General features: G+C 26.9%; 3 protein-coding genes and 1 long non-coding RNA gene across 4 annotated transcripts; 1 reads left to right on the forward strand and 3 right to left on the reverse strand.

Annotated features, from left to right (window-relative positions):
* Nucleotides 1-2,451: 2,451 nt before the first annotated feature.
* LOC119674342 lies at nt 2,452-21,348 on the forward strand. Its single transcript, XM_038085477.1, has 10 exons — nt 2,452-2,857; nt 2,919-3,291; nt 3,349-3,597; nt 3,695-3,758; nt 4,521-4,569; nt 4,645-4,940; nt 18,827-18,830; nt 20,243-20,581; nt 20,656-21,028; nt 21,094-21,348. Exons 1-10 carry the CDS (start codon nt 2,556-2,558, stop codon nt 21,346-21,348), a joined length of 2,304 nt encoding a protein of 767 aa, XP_037941405.1. The 5' UTR covers nt 2,452-2,555.
* Nucleotides 3,855-9,003, reverse strand: LOC119682048 (aldehyde dehydrogenase, mitochondrial-like). The gene is made up of 4 exons (XM_038095388.1): nt 8,775-9,003; nt 5,376-5,524; nt 5,203-5,299; nt 3,855-5,130 (listed from the first exon to the last, which is right to left on the reverse strand). The coding sequence occupies exons 1-4, from the start codon at nt 8,910-8,912 to the stop codon at nt 3,937-3,939; spliced, it is 1,578 nt and encodes a 525-aa protein (XP_037951316.1). The 5' UTR covers nt 8,913-9,003; the 3' UTR covers nt 3,855-3,936.
* Nucleotides 10,074-12,154, reverse strand: LOC119682049 (telomerase Cajal body protein 1 homolog). The gene is made up of 5 exons (XM_038095389.1): nt 11,958-12,154; nt 11,452-11,640; nt 11,207-11,387; nt 10,822-11,010; nt 10,074-10,758 (listed from the first exon to the last, which is right to left on the reverse strand). The coding sequence occupies exons 1-5, from the start codon at nt 11,989-11,991 to the stop codon at nt 10,146-10,148; spliced, it is 1,206 nt and encodes a 401-aa protein (XP_037951317.1). The 5' UTR covers nt 11,992-12,154; the 3' UTR covers nt 10,074-10,145.
* LOC119682054 lies at nt 17,179-17,843 on the reverse strand. The gene is made up of 3 exons (XR_005252550.1): nt 17,781-17,843; nt 17,330-17,721; nt 17,179-17,266 (listed from the first exon to the last, which is right to left on the reverse strand). It is a non-coding gene; the product is annotated as an uncharacterized LOC119682054 (long non-coding RNA).
* Nucleotides 21,349-21,644: the final 296 nt, after the last annotated feature.

The following is a 21,644-nucleotide window of genomic DNA, read 5'->3' on the forward strand; positions in this document are numbered from 1 at the left end:
GAAAAACATGGATTTTTAATAGGATTAATAAAGTATAGCAATCTTTCCATGTTCGTGTGTCTGACTATCCATCCATGCATGTATACCATGAAAAAAGTATCTCAATTCTTGTTAAATCTAATAAAAGTTTGTATAGAGAGCTAGATAGGTTTGTTAGATTAAGGCAGGATAGGTCAACAAATAAATGTATAAAAGTTGTAGTTTACACAAGAGTAACTACAGTGAAAGCTAATCGGTTATTCCTCTCAATCGTGCAGTATTATTCACCCCCTATTTCTATTTTATTTCTCAAACAAAATATGTCCAGTCGTAACCCTTTATAACGATATCGAATTATCCATCTCAACCAAGTCATTATCACGACAGTCGTTATAAGCGGTAAACTATATAAACTATAGTGATCATTTTTCTTCAAATGCTCCAAAAAGTAAACTTTAAAAATGTTTTTTGTTCGATCGTTATAACCAGTAAGGAGCAATGTCTTCTTGTAACGATGACACTATAAAATGTTGTAATTATAGCAAACCAAATTTAACGTTGAGCTGGTCGTTACGAGTATTTCCGCTTGGTCGTTATATTAAGTGTCATTATTATTTCCACTGTAATATTATTATTTCTTTACAATAGACAGTTCTCTGGGCTGAACAGAATTGTAGTTCCCGTCTATATCTCGTTTAAAGAGCTTTCACTGCAATTAATTTTTAAAATAGCTCACTAAAATGAAAACCACCTTTCTTCTTATTTTTATTTATAACTTTTCATTGCAATTGATTGATAAACAATAAAATACGCAAGTCACCGTGACACTATATAAGATATCGCAACTCACAGGTAGAGAGATATATATTTTTTCTTATTACATCTTTATGAAGTTTCATTGAACTAATACCGAAAAATAAGAGAGTTCTCAATGTATAATCATTCATAAAATCAACATTTTGAATCTTATCATACAAATTTTAAAATTAGTATTATATTTTTAAGCATTCACCTTTGAAAAAAGTACAAAATTAAAATTTATAAAAAATTAGTTTAGTTTTAAACATTTTGATTATATATATAAATACTTCTTATAGCCATTAAATTTTCGAATTTATTAAAATCTACCAGGTTAAAGAGTGTTCTGCCTATTTTTAGTTAACAAATATTTCTAAATTAATAAATTTATAAGAAGATAAAAAAAGGTATACATATATTACCTACGGAGTATAATCTTCAACCTATTTGTAATTTCTTTGATATTATCTGCCACATAGATCTTCAGATCTGTTATATATATATAGATAATTAACTGCCTAATTATTTAATATAATTACTATAATATAGAAAATATAGAAAATTATTTCTATTAATTTCGCTATATAGTTTTTAAAAACAGAAAATCTAATATTACGCTCTGTCTGTTAAGGACCAGAAATGAATTTTATGTAGACAGTCAAATCGTAATTCTCAATTTTATACTATTAATCCAAAACCGCTGAATTTTTATGCACTTAATTATCTCAATGTCGTGATATAAGTCATACATAGTTCCATCTAATTCGATACTCGTTGCCAAAATGTAAGGGACTATAGATCTTCCGAAGAATTTTTCTTGCAAAAGCTCCAAACGCCTTCTATTCACTATTGTCCAAGCTTCTGCACCATACAGCAGGATAGGCATGATAAAAAACTTGTAGAGCGTGTTTTTTGTATATCGAGAGAGGGCTTTATTTCTGAATTCCCTACTTAGTCCGAAGTAATATCTGTTAGCAAGAGTGACAAGAGTCATTTAATGTTATTTTACGCTAATTGCCAAATAAACAAAGTCTTTTACAACTTCGAACTTGTAATTCTCAACAGTGACGCGGGATCCAAGACGCCTATGAGATTTGTTTGTTGACAGAAAGTACTTTGTATTGTTCTCATTTACCACAAGACTCATTAGCTCCCATTAAACAAAAATTACACAATGTAAAATTTTGTCTCTATAAATAGACTTCTTGAAAAAGTTAAATGGTATCAAAAACTATAAAATTTAAAATTTTATTTACTTTTTATTCACAGTTACAGAAAAGTATCCAGATTCTTTGCTTATATTATATACATACATTTATTTAAAGCGATAGAATGTAGCACTTCCTTGTTGAAAAATAGGATTAATTTATCTAAACAGTTTCTGTGTTAATCTTAAAAAGAAAAGGTGCTGATCAAAATAAATATAAATTTATTCATGTTCAATCTTGTTGTAACTTGAAAAACAATAAGTAAGTATTGTTGTAATATTGTGTCGGAATAGTTATACCACACAAGCTTTCAAATTTTGATTAAGATATCAATACTAAATTTCATATCTTATCAAATTATTAGCAAATACATTTGGGACACATGTAAAGTTGAACTCTAATAATAAACATTCATTTCGTGCGTATCAGTATTAAATAGTTTGAGTTAAACAGTGGTAATAATTGTATCTAAGCTAACTAAGTTTATTGCTTAATATTAAAGGGCATTTCACAATTTCATAATAAAAATTAATAAATTTTAAAGTTCATTTAAAAGAATTGTTTTAAACAATGCCTAATATTCGTGCTTTACCGGAAGATTTACAAAAAGTCGCAATTGATGAATTAAATGAAGTACCAGAACGTATTCCCGCTGATATCGAAGCATTGAGGACATGGGTAAATCAACAACCCCACTTGCGTGCACGCACCGATGATCAATTTTTGTTGACATTTTTGCGAGGCTGTAAGTTCAGTTTAGAAAAGGCAAAATCAAAAATTGATAAGTTCTATACACTGAGAACAAAATATCCAGATTTTTATACTATACAAAATGTGGATGACCCTCGTGTATTAGAGTTAATCAAAATGGGGTAAGTTTCTCAACATTTAAATACACAAAATTGAATAAGAAGAAGAATATTATTCTTTAAGTGTTGGCTTACATCTCCCAATTCCTTTGCATGAGAATGGACCACGTCTTATGCTAATTCGTGCTGGTTTATATCCAGCTGATAAGTATTCATTTGATGATGTCATGTGTATGGCACATACAATGCAAGCTATAACTATGCTTGTAGATGATTATTCAGTCGTAAATGGTACAATTGATATACTTGACTTGTCCTCTATGACAGGCGGTCACATTTTACAAATGACACCAACTGTTATGAAAAAAATGTCCACTTTCGCCGAAGAAGCCATGCCAATGCGACAAAAGGGCTCACATATGTTACATGCTCCAAAACTGTTTGAATCCGTTTTTAATATATTAAAACCTTTGATGCCTGTAAAACAACAGGAAAGAGTAAGTCAAATAAAATTAATTTAAAAGAATCAAATTTTAATTATTTAAGTACCTTAGCTTTATGTACATGGTGACAATCTGGAGGAACTTTACAAGCATATACCACAAAAATATTTACCCAAAGAATATGGTGGAGAAAATGGATCAATCGAACAAATCATAGCTGATTCTGTAAAAATCTTCTTAGAGTATAGAGATTATTTAATAGAAGATTTAAAGTACGGCGTCGATGAAAATTTACGCTCTGAAAAATCTGTTGACTATGATAATATTTTTGGTGTAGAAGGCTCTTTCAGAAAACTTATTGTAGATTAATATGAAATGTTATTTCTTTTATAAATCAAAATATTTATATGTAATATAACAATTCAATTAAAAATAAGTGTTTTTATTTTCTCTCTAGTTCTACAAATGCAAACATATAGCTTATTTAATGATGGCACAGGATTATATTGAAAGTATTAAAGGTATTTTATAATAAAAATAATTATTTTAAACAGTTTCATATTTCTAAATAAAAGTCCTTAATATTTCATTCAAAAGAAAATAAAAAAAGCACCAAGTCTATATAGCAAACTGTATATTAAAAATTATTAAAAAATTACATTTGACACTCAATTTTATAGTCCAATAACATACATTTTATTACGAATTCTTTTGTGCTAATTTTACAATAACACTCTTCACTTCAGTGTAATTCTTTAAAGCATATTCGCCATTTTCACGTCCATGTCCAGACATCTTGTAACCACCAAAAGGTACTTGTGCACTTAAAACATTGTATGCATTCACCCATACGGTACCGGCACGCAATCCCTGTACAATGTAATTTGCCTTATCAATATCCTTTGTGAAAACTGCAGCAGCCAATCCATAATCAGATTTATTAGCACGTTCAATCACTTCGTCCAATTTTTTGAAGCGTATTATTTGTTGTACTGGTCCAAAAATTTCTTCACGTGCAATTGTCATATCATCTTGGACATCAGCAAAAACTGTAGGTTCCACAAAATAACCAGGTAAACTTTCTGGTCGATTGCCGCCAGCAACTAGTTTAGCACCTTGTTCTTTACCCGTTTTTATTAAACCAAGAATTTTGTGCATTTGTTCTGCATTGATTTGTGGACCTTGCTCAATATTTGCATCGAATGGATTACCCATGGTACGTTTCTTAGCACGTTCTGCACTTCGCTCTACGAATTCATCATAAATTTTATCCTCGACAAAAGTACGTGAACCAGCACAACAACATTGGCCCATATTGAAGAAAAGACCGAAGTGAGATGTTTCTACGGCATAGTCCATATCACTATCTGATAGAATAATATTTGGACTTTTGCCACCTAATTCCAGTGTAACACGTTTCAAATTTGTAGCACCCGAAGCTTGTTGTATTAATTTACCAACATCAGTTGAACCAGTAAATGCCACTTTATCTACATCGGTGTGTTGTGATAGAGCTGCACCAGCATCACCAAAACCTGGTACAACGTTGACAACTCCTTCTGGGAAACCTGCTTCCTTAAGAAGTTGTGCCATATATAAAGCAGTTAAACTTGTTTGCTCAGCTGGTTTTAAAACGATTGTATTGCCTGTAGCTAGTGCTGGTCCTAATTTCCAAGCCATCATCAATAAAGGGAAATTCCAGGGTATTATTTGAGCACAAACACCAACTGGCTCATGGCGCGTATAAGCAAAATAATCCCCATCTAAAGGTATCGTTTGTCCATGGTTCTTATCGGCCCAACCGGCATAATAGCGTAAAGATTTAATAGACATAGGTACGTCAGCATTGTATGACATAGCAAATGGCTTGCCATTATCCAATGTTTCCAAGCTCTTTATATAAATAAAATAATACGTTAATATATAGTTCAACATTTCATTTTTCATTGATATATTTATACTTACTGCTAAATATGTACGATCACGTTCCATTAGATCAGCCAAGCGATATAACAACAAACCGCGCCTTGAAGCATCCATACGACGCCATGGAGAACCCAATCTATAAAAAGGGATAAATGATTAAATGAGAAGAAAATTGAAATACTTATTAATGTTTGTAATGATCTTGAACTCACTTGAAAGCATTACGTGCAGCTTGAACCGCTATATCTATATCCTCTTTCCCAGCACATTGAATTTCAGCAATATTTTGGGCAGTAGTTGGGTTAACGCTAGGAAAAGTTTTCCCAGACTTACTTCTGTGCCATTCATTATTAATGAAAATCTTAAAAAAACAAGTGAATATTGAAGAGTTATTTTTATGATTATTTAATTTAATTGAAGAAAATTGTAAAGGAAATCTAAATAGAAATATGAAAGGTGTATAAAATTTATAACAGAATCAAATTGAATTAGTTATTATTTTAGTGGCATCAACAATTCTTGAAGAAAAGGGAACAAAGGCTATATAGTTATTATCAAATACTTAAGAAAATCTGAAAAATAATATATTCTTGTATGCAAAGTATTGAAAAAAAGATACTGCCTTCATATCTAAACATAAATAATGTATAATTATTTTAATATTATTTTTCGTTACGGCCTAAAAAAGGAAGATCAATTTCATTTTATCTAAATGTAGAGGAAATATGTAAAGCTAAAAACGTGTATAACCACTAAAAATCATCACTAAAAATTATAAATAAATGGTGATCAAAAACGCAATGTAGATGTCTTAGAAACTCACATATACTCATACATATATTTCTATAACTTTATATTTAATTCTAATAACCTCAAATTTAATAGTTGTAATTATAGCTTACCGAATCTATAGAGAATAAAAACGCAAACGAAATTTATTCCTCAATAAAAGTTGTAAAATTGTCTAAAACAAATTATACATACTACCATATATTACCATAATAAATATATAAATAAATATATTTCATATATTTCAAAATAATGAGACAACAAAATTGTTTGTTTACATTATTGGCGATACTTTAACAATAAAAAATGTTTACGATGGTTTAATGTGAGCCATTAGAGTAATTTACATTTCATATAGGTGGTTTTGCCTTCAGACACGCTATCACCACATCATATCTACACATATATATTATAATATAAATATATATACGAATACATATGCACCTGACAATAAATTTCCATTCAAAAAATGATTAGATGAGAATGATAAGATAGATATCTACAACGATTAATAACTTATCTTCAAAATAAAGTCTATTTTAGTAAATAATAAAGTTTGGCGCCATATAAAAATTAATTGTAAACTGTTTATTTCAGAGTATTTGATTAATTATTTTATATAAGGTGACTACAATATATTTGCTTATAAATTTAATATATAAACAATTACAATAAATTTACTGGAATAGTTTATAAAAGAAATTTAGATTTAATCAATACCTTTCTATGTTTAAATTATAGAACACTATAAAATTTTATAAGACCAAATATTTTCTGACAATATCTAATTATTTTATTATTCACACATATAATATATAATATATTAAATATTATTAATATAAATATATAATATTATATTTCGCTTATAAAATATAAGTTAAATATAATTTAAAAAAAAAACACTTCTAATACTAAATCAATTCTAAACTAATATTTGCGAAATTAACTCCTTTACTTCACTAACTCATACGGTCAATGCTCAACTTAAATCACAGATATGCATTAAACAGCTGAGCTGTTATCTAATCAACGAGGCAAAAACTAGGAAACAAAAATAGTGCTAGATAGTAGCATTAATAGTATCACAAACAATATCTACAACAAATATCCGTATAAGCATTATTAGTGTCAAAATAAATATGTTATTAATATTACATAAAATATAATCTAAAATAAATTTTCCATACAGTAATATAACTAGTTTTTATTTATTTGCTACTTATTATACATGTATCTAACAAAAAAATTTTATGGTACTAATAAGATTTATTATTTTTACAAATATGCTTCTTTGTAGTTATTTAGTGCTTGAGCAGAGCAGAGCACTTAAAATGCGTCATTCAAGAGTCATTCAACAAAATATTACTTATATAGATATAATGATTCCAAAAGTGAACTTATCTGTGTCTTAAAACCATTCGTCTAATATGACCAACCAGTCATCCGTCGCACTAACTACCCCCGCAAAAGTTTACAGTCTATACCGCCAACAAAACATATGTGTTTATAGTCGCCAGGCGAATTATAAAAACGTATGTTTTTTTTCAACTTTCCGTAATACAATATTATAATAATTTTTATATTTTTTTAACAGTAATGAATTAAAACAAAATTGTTATTTTGAATTAATTGAATTTCTTACTGACCATACAGCTGTTTTGAGTTTTTCCAAGTACCCATCATCAGTAGTCTTTTTTGTAATATATTTTATATATAATTAATATACATAATTGATTTGATTAAAAAAAAATCGTTTTAAAATGAGGCTATGTCAAATTAACTAAGTCCGCTATATGCAGTATATCTTCGAGGGACCCACGAATGAACTTCTGCCCACCGTGTTAAGGCCGTGTGCGAGTTCGACTAAATTGAGGTAAACTAAATTGAAATTTTCTAGCGATTTTTTGAACTGCACTTATGTAAATATTTATTTATTTATTGCACTTATTAATTATTTTTAGTTAAAAGTTTTCAAATTTATTTATTTATTTATTAATCATCTTATAAAATTTTGAGAATGATACCTAATTTACCTAATTCTTATCTAATTTACCCTACTCGAAATTTTGGTAAATACTAACATTCGCTGTCATACCGACATAATTTACTATTTCCCTCAATTTACTCGAACTCGCACTCGTACACGGCCTTAATTATAATTAACTATAATTATATACATATTGCTGTAACCAGTTAAACTAAACATTATTAATTTTATTAATAAATTAATAATAGATTAAAAAAAAATTTTTTTAATTATAAATTATTTTTAATAATAATTTTGTAATATTATTATTAAAAATATTATTAGAATTAATATTATAAAATTATTAATTAATAAAAGAAGTTATTTGTAATAGTTATTTAAATAATAAATAAATAAAATTATATATAAATAATTTTAAAATTTTGCATTAAAAAAAATTATCGTTTTTTTAAAAGCTTTAACTGATAACATTGATTATCTTTCAATTTATTTGAAAACAACACACAAACACACACACACGCATATTCCAAACAGAAAAACATCAAAACAAATTTCTGCAAGCTTGGCCGGCTGTTTTGTTTTTGTCTTGTTTTCTTCTTTCTCGTTTCTTTGGATAGAGCAACTACGTGCAAAAAAAAAGCCATACACCGGCAATAAGTACACCAAAAAAGCCATATCAAGGTCAAATTGAACGAAAAGAGAATTTTAATTACAAATTTAATGGAATTTTATTTGAAGTTTTCTTCTAATAAAAAACATTAACATATTTAATAAATAAATACACTGCTTTGTTATATTATGTCAGAATAATTAATTTATGTAAGATTTAACTTACGCCAGTATATAAAATTTCTGGATTTGTATTTGGTTGCGGAAGAGAAGCAAAGTTAGCAACACTGTTAATCGCTCCTGCCAATAGTTTGCTTTGAGCTCGTAAGGCAAGTGGATTTTTTATTAAATTCACCAAAGCCATTTATCAGTTTATATATTAAAAGTTAAAAAATATTAAACAAACACTCGCACGATACAATCACGCCGACAGATAAATGCGAACTAAATTGCGTCATAGTAAGTTGCATATGCCTATCTTACGAACAGCTGGCAAAACGAGCGCGAAAACAAAATAATCGTTATAAAAGCTTTTATTTTGATGAAGAAGAAGAGTGTATACATTTTGGATTATTCCAAAAATTATACAAATATGAGATCAATAAATGACATGATTAAAAATACATGCATGAAAAGTAATAAATTAGGTTAAATTATATCGGTGATGCCAAGGATTCACTTAGATATATTGACCCATTGTATTACCTTTGGCAAAGCTTAAAATGCTGTTTAGTGGAAGATTCTGGAATTGACTAAGATCTTCAGAAATGAAGCATCTAAAACAGTAAATCGAAGTTGTTTTTATGCAATGAATAATGACAATGAACTTGTTGCCAGATTGCCCAGTTTTGACCATTTAAATGAGCAACTTGCATGGTTTCATTATCTTGCTTATGTTTTGTTGGACAATGGCTCCATTCCCAATATTGCTAGGTCAGGAGTTAGCCAGTATTTACATTTACAGAGAATGTTCTCCAATATTTCAACATCTATTTTGCAGAAATGACATATATTAGTCGTTAGAGGATCAGAAATAATGTTTCTAATTAAATTAACTTATTGGAAATCCTGCGAAAATTGTTACATGCTCTTTGCTTTGCGCAATGAGTATATTTATTATATATTAGCATTGATTTTTATATATTTTATTATTTTTTCATATATTTTATTATATTTCCATATATATGGCTTAGTATATTTTTATAAATTTCCATATAATTTTTTTTAGAAATTTTTACAATTTTTTATATATTTTTACAATTTTTATATATTTTTATACAGTTTTATATGTTTTTATAATTTTTTACAAATTTTTATATATTTTTATACAGTATAATATACTGTTATGTATTTAATTTACATAAATATTTACATTATATTTATTTATATTTATTTAAAATTTAAATACACTTAACGTACCTTAATAATTATGACATTCATTCACGTAAAATTGGTTGAAGATATTCCTTTGAGATAATTTTTTTTTTTTGCCAAAATGAATTATTATTAACAATCTAGCATACAATTTATTAAAACTATTTTCCTATATTAAGACTCAAGTATAAAAACAAACAACTAAAGAATAATAAATGAAATATTAAGTACCATATTCTTCAAACATTCGTTTTTGAATCCAGCCCATAACTAAACCATTCTCATATACGATTTCTCTTCCACCACTAAATAGTTCTGTACTTTCCTCAAACATATGAAATTTACCAGACGTTGATGCAAAAAGTGCTCCATTCGGATGCAAACTTAAACCGTTGCAACAATCTGTATGTATTTCAAAGCTAGATCTTTTTTCGCCACTCTTATAATCCCAAACGTGAACCATACCGTCAGAATCACCACCTACGAGCCATGTTTCTTTTTCATTTAAATCAAAAGAAATTCTTTGATTAGTGGCCACTTTTCTTTCATAAGTATGCAAAGGTTCAGTATAATTACGCAAGTCATATTGTAATATGTTGTCGTCCTTACGTGCTCCACTAAATAACATATAACCTTCTGTGTCATAACGCAACCAAGTAATGCCACCATTATGACCATTTAAAACAAACAGCGGTCCAATTTTGGGTTGACGTAAATCATAATGATAAACATGTTTATGCCAGCTTCCAACAGTAACCGTATTATGATTTCTTGGATTTGTTGCGAAGCAAGAAACTGGCTGTTTAACAGGAAAAATTGAATAATCACGACCAGGTCTAAATTAAAAAGCATATTCACGGTTTAAATTTATTAATATAAACAATAATTTTGTATATTACCGTGAAGTGTCAAATATCTTAATCGACTTTTTGTAACCACCATAAATATTTTCTCCGTCATTGGAAAAATGTACTGAAATAGCACAATCAGGTTCATCCACCATATCGTAAGCACGATAACTGCAGCGTAAACTTCCATTGCCAATATTCCACATATGTATAGGCTCGTTTTGACGTGTGCTGAGCCAACTGAAAAATAAATAACAGCATTTATTTAGGTGCCTTACTAAATAAATATAGAAACAAAGAATTTAAAAGTCATCAAGAATTTATTGAAGTATTGTGTGCTATTTTGAAAACTTGTCCGAGCTGTGAAATTCGAGTTAGAAGTAACGCATACATGGTAGAATAATAATAGTAGTGCAAAAGTTTCACTTAAACTTACCAACATGATGTATAATCGTTACTTTGTTGGTACGGATACCATGTGAAATCATATACAGTCCCACCTTCTGCTACTTGAAAGGAACTTTCAAGTAAAGTTAAATCACGATTAGACATTGTTTTGTCAATTACTGCTACATCATTTTCACGTAAATCTTCTGGTAACTCAAATATGTGAATACCTGAAATTAAAAATTATTAAATCGGGAATGAAAATACTGGATTTAAGTATGTAAAGTAACTTACCATCTAAATGAACTGGAACCAACAAATAATTGCCATCTGGTGACCAGAGACAACCTTTTAAATAGTGTTGCGAATCTAAATCGTTTGATTGCCATAATTTTCTTCCAATTTCATAAACATGTAAATATGATTCGTCGCAGCAATCTTCAAAGTTCGAAATAGAATCCTTAACAAGTGGTTTAGTATCATCTAAAAAAATATATATTGATTTTAATATCACACTATTTACTATTTTTACATTTTTGTTTTCAACACATTATCTGTTATTATTGCTTAACGAATAAACATATTTGAATTCAATATGCGAAGTGTATATTACTACTCGATCATTTGTTTCCATTTTTACTTCAATTAATATACTCAATTAGTAAATACATTAATTAGTAAAGCATTTAGTAATTTTTAAGATTTGGCTTCAAAACCGTCTCTTTTAGTTTTATTAGCATATTTTAGCAATTTGTATAATAATTTTTCTTAACACATTTACTATATAAACATTTACTTACATTGTTCAACCAAGGTTCCCATGCTAACTTCCATATTTAAATACAACAATAATAATAATTTTATTCTATAAATATGTTTTTACACCAATTGCAGCCGCCAAAGTTGTTTAGAAATGGTTTGGTTGTCAAATTCTTAACGTCAAATCCAAACCAACTTTAGTAGATGTTACACTTATTTTTGTTATTTGTTTTGTTAGGAATCAATTTTCAGCAAAAATTTAAATTCGCCACATATTTTAAATTTTTGACATATATGTATAATCATATTTTACTAAAATTTCCATAACATTATATAAAGTTGTAAAATTTTAAAACAGTTTTTCTTGAATAAAAAATTTTTAGTTATGAATAACATGACCTGTAAAAATACATATGTTAAAAGAATAAATAAGTTAATTTGTTTTTCACAACCAAAGGAAGTTAATATAGCTTCTCTAAATCCAAATTGAATAATACTTTACTGCATAAAAAAATAATTGTATTAATCATACTCTACTATATAAATATAATTATGTATATAAATAATTGGGTTTAACATATCATATATTAAAATTAAACCATTAAGAAAGTAAACCAAAACCTGCACTATATTTAAATAATTAAAATAATTATAATAGTTTCATATTGCAAAATATTTAAGATATTATTTTGTATTTTTATTATTTATAAAAATATTACATAAGTGTCTTCTATATTCTTATTATTATAAAATATGTATTGTAGAAGCAACTTTGATAAATTAATGGTAGAGAATTCAAACTGTTTATATAATTATAAAAGCATCAAATTTCGTCTGTGAGAAAAGAAAAAACAGTGTTTCATATTGTGCAATTTAGAAAAATGGTTAATTCTCGAACATTTCTCTCAAGGTTATTTTATCTCTAATTGTTTTTTTAATTAATGATTTAATTTTAATTTGAAAAATACAGTTGATTATTAGTCAATCAAGTCATATTTTACTTTGTAGAGTAAGTTCAAGTATTTAATTTAAGATCTGACTTACTAACTTCAAGCACTTAGTAAGCACAGAGGACATACTAAAAAAATAAATTTAATTTGAATTTCGATTTTACCATAAATCTTTCTACTGTTGCTTGAAACAAAGACAGTTGCAATGTATCTAGTTTCAATTTCAAGAAATGCTTAGCTTGATAATGAATAAAACAGTTATAAACTTCGTGTCTAATTCGCAGATTGTCAAAAAATCAAAAAGTTTACATTATTAATTTATCTTATTTAAAATTTATCAAAAATTAATATTAGGCCGGTTTCACACTCCTCCGTCCGGTTTATAACGGTACCGTTTTTTTGCACACAATGCCCTTTCATATTTACATATATGCTTTTTATCCGTCTCTAACAAATTTTTATTCTCGATTGCAGTTAATTTTTTAATTAATTTTAATACAAATTAAGCGTAAAATATTAATAATTAAACCTAAGTTTTGTTATTACTACACAATAAAAATATAATGCATATTTAATAATATTTTTTGTTTTCAAAGCAGTCATATAAATTAATTAAATCATAAATAGTTTTTTTTATTATTTAATATTAAAAAATCTGTACAAATTAATAAAAATAAGTCGTTAGTTGATTTATATATTGCTTTTAAGTACATAACTTTTTTATTAATAAATAATTAATTGGCTAAATATTAAAAATTAATTATTGAAAATATTATTCAAATAATACGTTTTAAGCATTTTTTATGACATTCTATTAAAATTTTTATTCATTTTATTTTCTCAAAACTTAATGCGTATGGAAAATAAAGCAATTTTTGTCTGGCAACCAGATAAAGACAATCACCTGCAATTTTTTGCGCCGGATTCGATTTTTATCGTCACAGTGCTGTCGTAGAGCATGTTTTGTAAAATATTTACATATATCAATTTTAACTTATTGCCTCAGCTCATTGGCGACGGTGAAGTGTAAACGGGCTCAAGTAGATTATGACTTGTTAATCATAATCAAAAATGTTTTTATTAAACACTTATTTATTTACATATAAGAACTTTAAACTTTATTGAATGGTTATTATAAATATGAAATACTGATAATATTAATTACAACAAATGTAGATGTATTATATATATGAGTATGTATAAACTGTCATCAAATGAAGTTCAATAATACCATAACAAGTAATTTGAAGTGGCTTATTAAACAACAATCAATATATGCATATATTAGGGTATTTTAATTTTATTAACGTGATAAGTTAAGTCTAGTTATAAACTGCATTATATTGTTTATTTCAAAGATCTAAATATTTGCAGTTAACTTCGAGAAAGATTAACCATATTAGATTATAATTATTAATCTTTGTTGAAATTAAAATATAAATTTCATTTAGATAATAAAATAATAATAGCATAAATCTAAATAACTTTCTATATAATAAAAATGCTGGCGATTCGCACTTTTAGCCGCCATCTTATAAAGTTTTCTTTTTAACTTATCTATAAAAACGGCACTATGATGTATAGTATTTTAACTATTAAGTTGCAAACATCATTTCTTATCATAGCAATATGAAAATTATGTTTGAATTAGTTTGTCTTATGATATAAGCAAAAAAAATCTATCATTGATTAACAAATCCTGTTAAGCATTCTACATATACGATATATAATATTATAGGTTATAAAAGCCAAAACAACTAATGCATTGTAAAGATAAAAAATTACATATTCATTATATTCTTTATCAATGACAAACGATTTAAAACATGATAACAATGTGAATATACAAATGAAAGGTTAAAATAGATTAGACATAAAAATAAATATTATATGTGTAGAATATTAGATAGCCAAATTCCAAACTCTCCAAAATTGATGCTCAGTGTAGTATACACAATAGTATAAATTTATATTTAAAAAAAAAAATTTTTAATGAACATTTGAGTGTTACAAATTTATTTAACATATTACTAAATTATTTGCCAAATAATTAACCATTGCGTATTTTATATTTCCATTTATATTTAAACATATGCACTCCTATGTTTGTTATTTAATTTTTTTTATATTGGCCACATAAATACGAAATATTAAAAAAATAAAAACAATATATAAATAAAAAATAACCAATTTTAATGATAAGATAAATTCGTAAAATCAATACGACTGTGCTATCCGAACAGTATTCCACTTAGGTACGCTTACGTTTCCATGATGCAATTAATCACCGATAGTCGATCCATCATATATTTGTATACATCGATACTTTGAAAAAAAAGCCAACTTTGTGCACCTTTTTTATTTAACATTAATAACATTTAAATAACAAAAATTATTTTAATTTAAGAATGTAGTTTTACCTTATTTTAAATTAATAAATTGAAGATTGCATATATTTTCACACCTGCATTATTGTGCAACAAGTCAATTTCACTCAGATTAGCATGCGTGATATATTTAGAACGATCTTATACGTTATTGGCAAGTAACTGTGTAGTATTGTATATATCTGTTCTCTTGTTAATTTAACCCAGTACACTTAGTTGAAAATGAAGTTTCTGCTAAACACGTTAAGCAGAGTCTTCGTGTAATATATGTATGTGCAATGATAAAGTAAACCAGTTTCAGTCAGGCTACCATGCGCAATAAATTAAGAACGATCTTATACGTTTCGTAAGGCAAGTAACTGTGTAGTATTGTATATATCTGTATATTGATCTCTTGTTAATCTAACCCAGTACACTTAGTTGAAAGTGAAATCTCTGCTAAATAGGTTCAGCAAAGTCTTTGTGTAATATATGTGCAATAATAAAGTAAGCACACCAACAGGCATGTATCCAGGAGGCCTTATGTGTTTGAATGAATTGAAGGATTATATAAATTCATAATTATGCACCTTGTCCGTTAAATATTATAAAAATTTTTTAAATTATGAAATTTTTCAAAAGCCTCCCACCGACGTAAACAATTTTGTATTAGAAAATATTGATCATCGAGATCTAAACTAAAGAGGAACGAAAAACAGTTTACATATTTTATAATATTTGTATAATATTTCTATAATATTTATTTTTAGTATTTACAATTTATAAAATTTATTTAAGTTAATATTTAAGGAAAAAATTTCTTCAATTATGAAATAAAAACTTCAGTTCACAAAAAGAGATTACAAATGAAAAACAGTTGACGAATTTTCCGTTTGTGGTAAAAGTAATAATTTTTAAGTGGGGAAAAAAAAATATTATAATACATATATATGAAGCTAAAATTTTCAAAAAAAATTATTTTAGTATTTTATTTAAAAGTCTTCTTTTGTTTTATTTATTCAATATATCCTACAATTAAAATAAAAACATAAGATAATTTTTGTGTTTATTTTAATATATTTAAAATGAAGTTTTTTTTGATTCCAACTAGCACTTATCATATATTCTATAATTTCCTCAGGTCAACCAATATTTTTGGAAAATCAGTACTATAAATTAAAAAAATTAATTTTTGTAATATATAATTATTTTTTATTTTTATTATTTTAACTCTTCTACTTTTTATTTACATATCTTCATCATTGACTATTTTATATTTGGTGAATTTGTCTTATTTCAAAAATAAAGTTCAAGGACTTGATAAAAAGTAATCATCAGCTAAATTTTATGGACATAATACATAGCACCCCCGTTAGTACTCCAGTTACTGCGGATTTGCTGAAACACAAAATATCTTTTGTTTTTTTTTCTATCTATTCTACATCACAGGGTTCTAACAACTTCATAGTCATTGTGATTAATCCATAAATCAATTGTCTTCGCAATAGTGAATTTATCTGTGGTCCTTGAACATTTCTCACATCAGGGTTGGTATTTAGGTTTTATTTAGAGGGGTTTTCAAATAACAAAGAAAGAAATAAAGGTTTTATTTATATCTATTTCAAAGCCTCTTCTGGTAATATTATTTGTTTTCTTTAGTACTATTGTACTTAAACAAGATAATAAAACTATTTTCAGCTTTTGTATACTCCATTCAGACAAATATGTACACTCGAATTGTTTTTTACAATATTAGTTAAATTTATAATTAAAGTTATAATTAAATTATAAATTATTATTTATTATTATTATTATTATAAATTATTATTTATAATTTACAGTATTTTTTATTTTTATTATTTTACAGCATTTTTCTATATATGAAAACTGATTTTTTCTATGATTATTTATACTTCTATGATATAAAAAATATATTTTTCGATATTTGGTCTTAAAAACTTTAGGTTTCAATAAGAAAACAATTATTTCCTATTGAAATAATTTTATATTTAGGATCTCTCAGCATTTTCTCCACTAAACAATTATTATAAAAGAAATGTGTAAGTTAACAGTGAAAACTTATATATACTTACTTACTTCATTGGCTTTGGTTCGTTTGCGAGGATCATCAACATTCAAGTTCCACTTCCGAAGCAGTCTTACGTCATTCACTGGCGACTAATTTTACGTAACGGATGCCAAATTCTGTGCAAAACCTAAATTTAAAGTCCTGGGGATAGGACTCGCTGTACGCACTATTAGTTTATTTCCAAGCGGGTGACATATAGCTATCCAGGTGTGTCATGTGGAGGCTATGCGACAACTTCGATTGTGGACGACAAGGATTGCGCTAACATTTTCTATGTTAAATACAATCAGTCAGTTTGCCTTGTGTACTCGCTCCCAGTTGCTTGCGGATATTTAGATAATTCGTTCTATAATTCTCAAAACTCAACTTTGTAATGAGTTTCTCAAAAAATCTATATTTCCTATTGATTCATATTTATTAATTTCCATAATTTTCACCAAAATAAATTAGAAACTCAACTTGAATCATACTTTTATCTATCTCGGTCGTTATCCTTTTGTCTCTAGCGGTAGATACGCTTACGAACTCTATTTCTTATTAAATGCAGTCAGAATTTTTTGAATGGATTATTCATAATGACGATAGCATGACAACAAATATTTTTTTACTAACTACAATTGCAACAACAATAAAAATGCTAATTACAACAACGATTTGATAATACATAGATAGATAAAAGTTACGTACTGAAACAAACTTGTACTGAACCTAAGATATCATAACCGGGTATTTGTTCATATATAGCTAGCTATGTAGATATGAATAAATTCTATATTTTTAAATTTTGTTACTGATATTGTTTTATATATTTTCGTAACTAAACTGAATTTGTTACTAAAGTGACAAATATTTATTTAGTTTCGCACCTGCTATCGTCGGTGCAAGTTCTAAAACGGGTTGTGAAATTACTATAATATTTCTAAATTAAATTGTATATATATATATATATATATATTTACAAGTTATTTTTATTTATGCAATTTATGCAATTATAATATATATTTAGTGGAAAACCTAGCGTGAGCGGTACAAATTAAGAAGTACGTGTTCAGAGATGAGTATTAACTGGTACCAAGTGTTTATTGAATATAAAATTGTTTATAAATATATATATATAGACATATGAATACATATATGTATTTATATGTATCTTAGAAAATGTAAATATAAATATTGGCCTACCCTAACTTTGAGAAAGGTTCTTTCTTTTCATAAAGCAAAAAACTTCTGGACAAGGTCTCATATATGGTTTCGATGATTAATTGTTCAAGAAAAAATATTAATACTAAATGTATTGTGTTCATTTAATCCGATTGTTATCAGTTTTGTGTATCGTTGTTGTATTTTTTTTATTTTCAAATTAAATACATTTTATGAGTATGCTTATCACATTCAATACCAAAAGACTTTTCACATAGTTTCTATGAAAAAGTTAGACTGTAAGGTGGTTTTTATGGAACTAATTAACTAAATTAATATGACTATTTGTGATTTTTTTCTTTAAGTTAAGTACGAATGATTCATACTTAATAAACTCAAATAAACGGCTTATCTCTTTTTGGATTTAATCAAGATTGGACTGGTGAAGTGTATTATAACACCTGTGCCATTTTATTTACTGAAATTACTTTTAATCAACTAATATATTATATCAAATGTAAGCAATTATATAAAAAAAAAATGAGGTTTTAAAAAAAAATGTTAAATTTTTACCTTGAAGTGTAAAAAAGAGATTGGCTAAAAATTATTTTATTTTTATTTTTGTAACAAAAATAATATAATATTTTATATATATATTATACCTATATTATTAAAGCCGTATTCCATCAGGAACATAGACTATTTACATAGAATCGCCAGGTATGCTTAATATCTTAATTCGTTAAATGATTTGTTAGTTTCATATCAGATTGTTCTTCTCCAGGTTGTAAGAGGCCTACCGGATCTTGGATTGTCTTGAGGGTTCTATTGTAGGACAGCATGACAGAACTCTTTGTCAGTCTGTCAGCATGATAGTATTTTTCTCGTTTTATTTACACATTGATGTTTGACAATAATATATGTAACAAATAAAAATATATAGACATGAGTACATAGTGACTAAAATCAAAATAGTAAATAAACAAAATAGTTTGTAAATTAAATTTCTGCCTACTTGTAGACTGATATATTCTTCTACAAGTCAATAAGTCATTATTCTACATTACTTCGCTCTATTTTTCAGTAAAATATATATGGACTTTACCAACTCAAATTTCTCAAAAGAACCTTACAACAATTTTTCTATATATTGATTGGTTTTTTCATTTTTGCTATTAAAACTCTATATCTATTACATATTATACTTTTCTTCTACATTTTAAGTCATTATTTTAGTACTTTGAAAACTTAAATGTGTTCTATTCAATTGTAGTCACTTTGTAGTACAAAACATCTGACATGACCGTATGGTTCCGCTCCTTTGGAACCCGAAACCATATTCTTTTCGATTATATACTTTTCTACATAGTGAGACTAATTTATCAAATTTGACTATATGTATATTGTGTAGAACATAGAAATATGTTTTATGTTTTTAGTGAATTTGCACTGCTACACGATGTTTATCATTTAAAAAAAATTACTTTTAAATAGACATACTATAGATAATTTTGTAGTTTTACTCGGTGGTATAGCGACGGACTCTGATATTATTAGTAAAATATTGTTTACCTTATTGTTATTGTCATTAAATCTAATTTTTTTTCTAAATTTGGTGAAATATTAAGCCCATTAATAAATTTAACTTTAATTTCAATCAACTAATTATATTTACAATAGTTCAAATAATTTTTAAAGCCTTTCAGAACTAATTTTATAATATGTAACAAAATTTACAATAACATTTTTTTTATATTCTAATATAAATATTTTTTTTCTAGATATAATTTTATACTAGTCAATCTACCAAAAATATCAACTATGTCTAATATACGACCACTTAATGATAAATTAGCTAAAAGAGCTCAAGAAGAACTTGGTGAGGTACCAGAACGAATTGATTCAGATATTGAAATGTTACGTGAATGGATGTTAAAACAAACTTATATAAAAGGACGTACTGACGATCAATTTTTAGTAGCTTTCTTACGTGGTTGCAAATATAGTATAGAAAAAGCAAAACATAAAATAGATAGTTTCTATGCAATGCGTGGTGTAGTACCAGAACTATACAAGGATCGATTTGTAGATGATAGAAAGATTGAAATATTGAGACAAGGGTAAGTAGTAAATGTTTTAAAATTAAAATAAGCATTTTAAAGTATATACGTATACTAATTATCTTATACATTAGTTGTTTACTTCGATTACCTAAACCATTGACTGAAGATGGACCACGTATACACATTTCACGTTATGGCATGTATGATTCCAATAAATTTTCATTAAATGAAGTTGTGAAAGTAAGCACTATGATGGGTGAAATTCAGTTCCGTGAAGATGATAATGCTATGGTTATGGGTTTCACGGAAATTATTGATCTCAAAGGAGTCGGTGCTGGCCACATATTCCAATTCGATGCAGTATTAGTTAAAAAATTAGCTGTATTAGGTGATAAAGCATGGCCATATCGGCCTAAAGGATTTCATTTCGTTAATGCTCCTTCAAGTGCAGAAAAATTTCTATCCATTGCAAAGAGTCTAATGAGTGACAAAATCAAGGAGAGGGTAATACACAATATTAATATGCTATAAATTTTTATTTTAAAATTTTATTTACTTCTTTATTACAGTTCCATATACATTCAAAATATGAAACTCTCTATAAATATATTCCCAAAGAATGTTTACCTGCAGAATATGGTGGCAGTAATGGTACAGTACAAGATGTAATTGAAACATGGGAAAGAAAGCTATTAAGCTATAAGGACTATTTTGAGGATGAAGCACAGTATGGTACGAATGAGAAGTTACGACCTGGGCGTCCAGTGGATTCTGCAACATTATTTGGCTGTGAAGGCTCATTCAGAAAATTAGACTTTGATTAAATTAAGTAAATGTAAAAATTTTTGTTATTTTTATTAATAAAAGTTGATTTAAAACTTAATATTCCTTATTACTGAACAAAATAGTTTTAAAATTTTATAGACATTATTGTGACTTAAGACAACGAGTTGAGTTGAAAATCCTATGGAGTAGACAAGATAAAAACAGCAATCATGCTAGACAACTGAGATAGCATTTTAAAAAAGAAGTGACAGATTAAACCGATATGTGAATAAAGCAAGTTTTCTTTGTTTACCGAAAGTGAAAGTAAATATTAATTTATTAATAAACGTTTCTG

Source organism: Teleopsis dalmanni, chromosome 2 (genome assembly GCF_002237135.1).
Source record: "Teleopsis dalmanni isolate 2A chromosome 2, ASM223713v2, whole genome shotgun sequence".
Taxonomy (NCBI): Eukaryota; Metazoa; Arthropoda; class Insecta; order Diptera; family Diopsidae; genus Teleopsis; species Teleopsis dalmanni.

What these genes read in the sequence shown, in the direction of transcription:
- LOC119682049 (XM_038095389.1), bottom strand. Translation starts at nt 11,991, where the DNA reads ATGGAAGTTAGCATGGGAACCTTGGTTGAACAAT. An exon ending in GGGAACCTTGGTTGAACAAT is followed by an intron (nt 11,641 to 11,957) that starts GTAAGTAAATGT and finishes ATATTTTTTTAG; the next exon opens with ATGATACTAAACCACTTGTT. An exon ending in GGTTCCAGTTCATTTAGATG is followed by an intron (nt 11,388 to 11,451) that starts GTAAGTTACTTT and finishes TTTTAATTTCAG; the next exon opens with GTATTCACATATTTGAGTTA.
- LOC119674342 (XM_038085477.1), top strand. Translation starts at nt 2,556, where the DNA reads ATGCCTAATATTCGTGCTTTACCGGAAGATTTACAAAAAGTCGCAATT. An exon ending in CTGTAAAACAACAGGAAAGA is followed by an intron (nt 3,292 to 3,348) that starts GTAAGTCAAATA and finishes TAAGTACCTTAG; the next exon opens with CTTTATGTACATGGTGACAA. An exon ending in TTATATTGAAAGTATTAAAG is followed by an intron (nt 3,759 to 4,520) that starts GTATTTTATAAT and finishes CCTCGACAAAAG; the next exon opens with TACGTGAACCAGCACAACAA.
- LOC119682048 (XM_038095388.1), bottom strand. Translation starts at nt 8,912, where the DNA reads ATGGCTTTGGTGAATTTAATAAAAAATCCACTTGCCTTACGAGCTCAA. An exon ending in CAGAAATTTTATATACTGGC is followed by an intron (nt 5,525 to 8,774) that starts GTAAGTTAAATC and finishes TGTTTTTTTAAG; the next exon opens with ATTTTCATTAATAATGAATG. An exon ending in GCTGCACGTAATGCTTTCAA is followed by an intron (nt 5,300 to 5,375) that starts GTGAGTTCAAGA and finishes CCCTTTTTATAG; the next exon opens with ATTGGGTTCTCCATGGCGTC.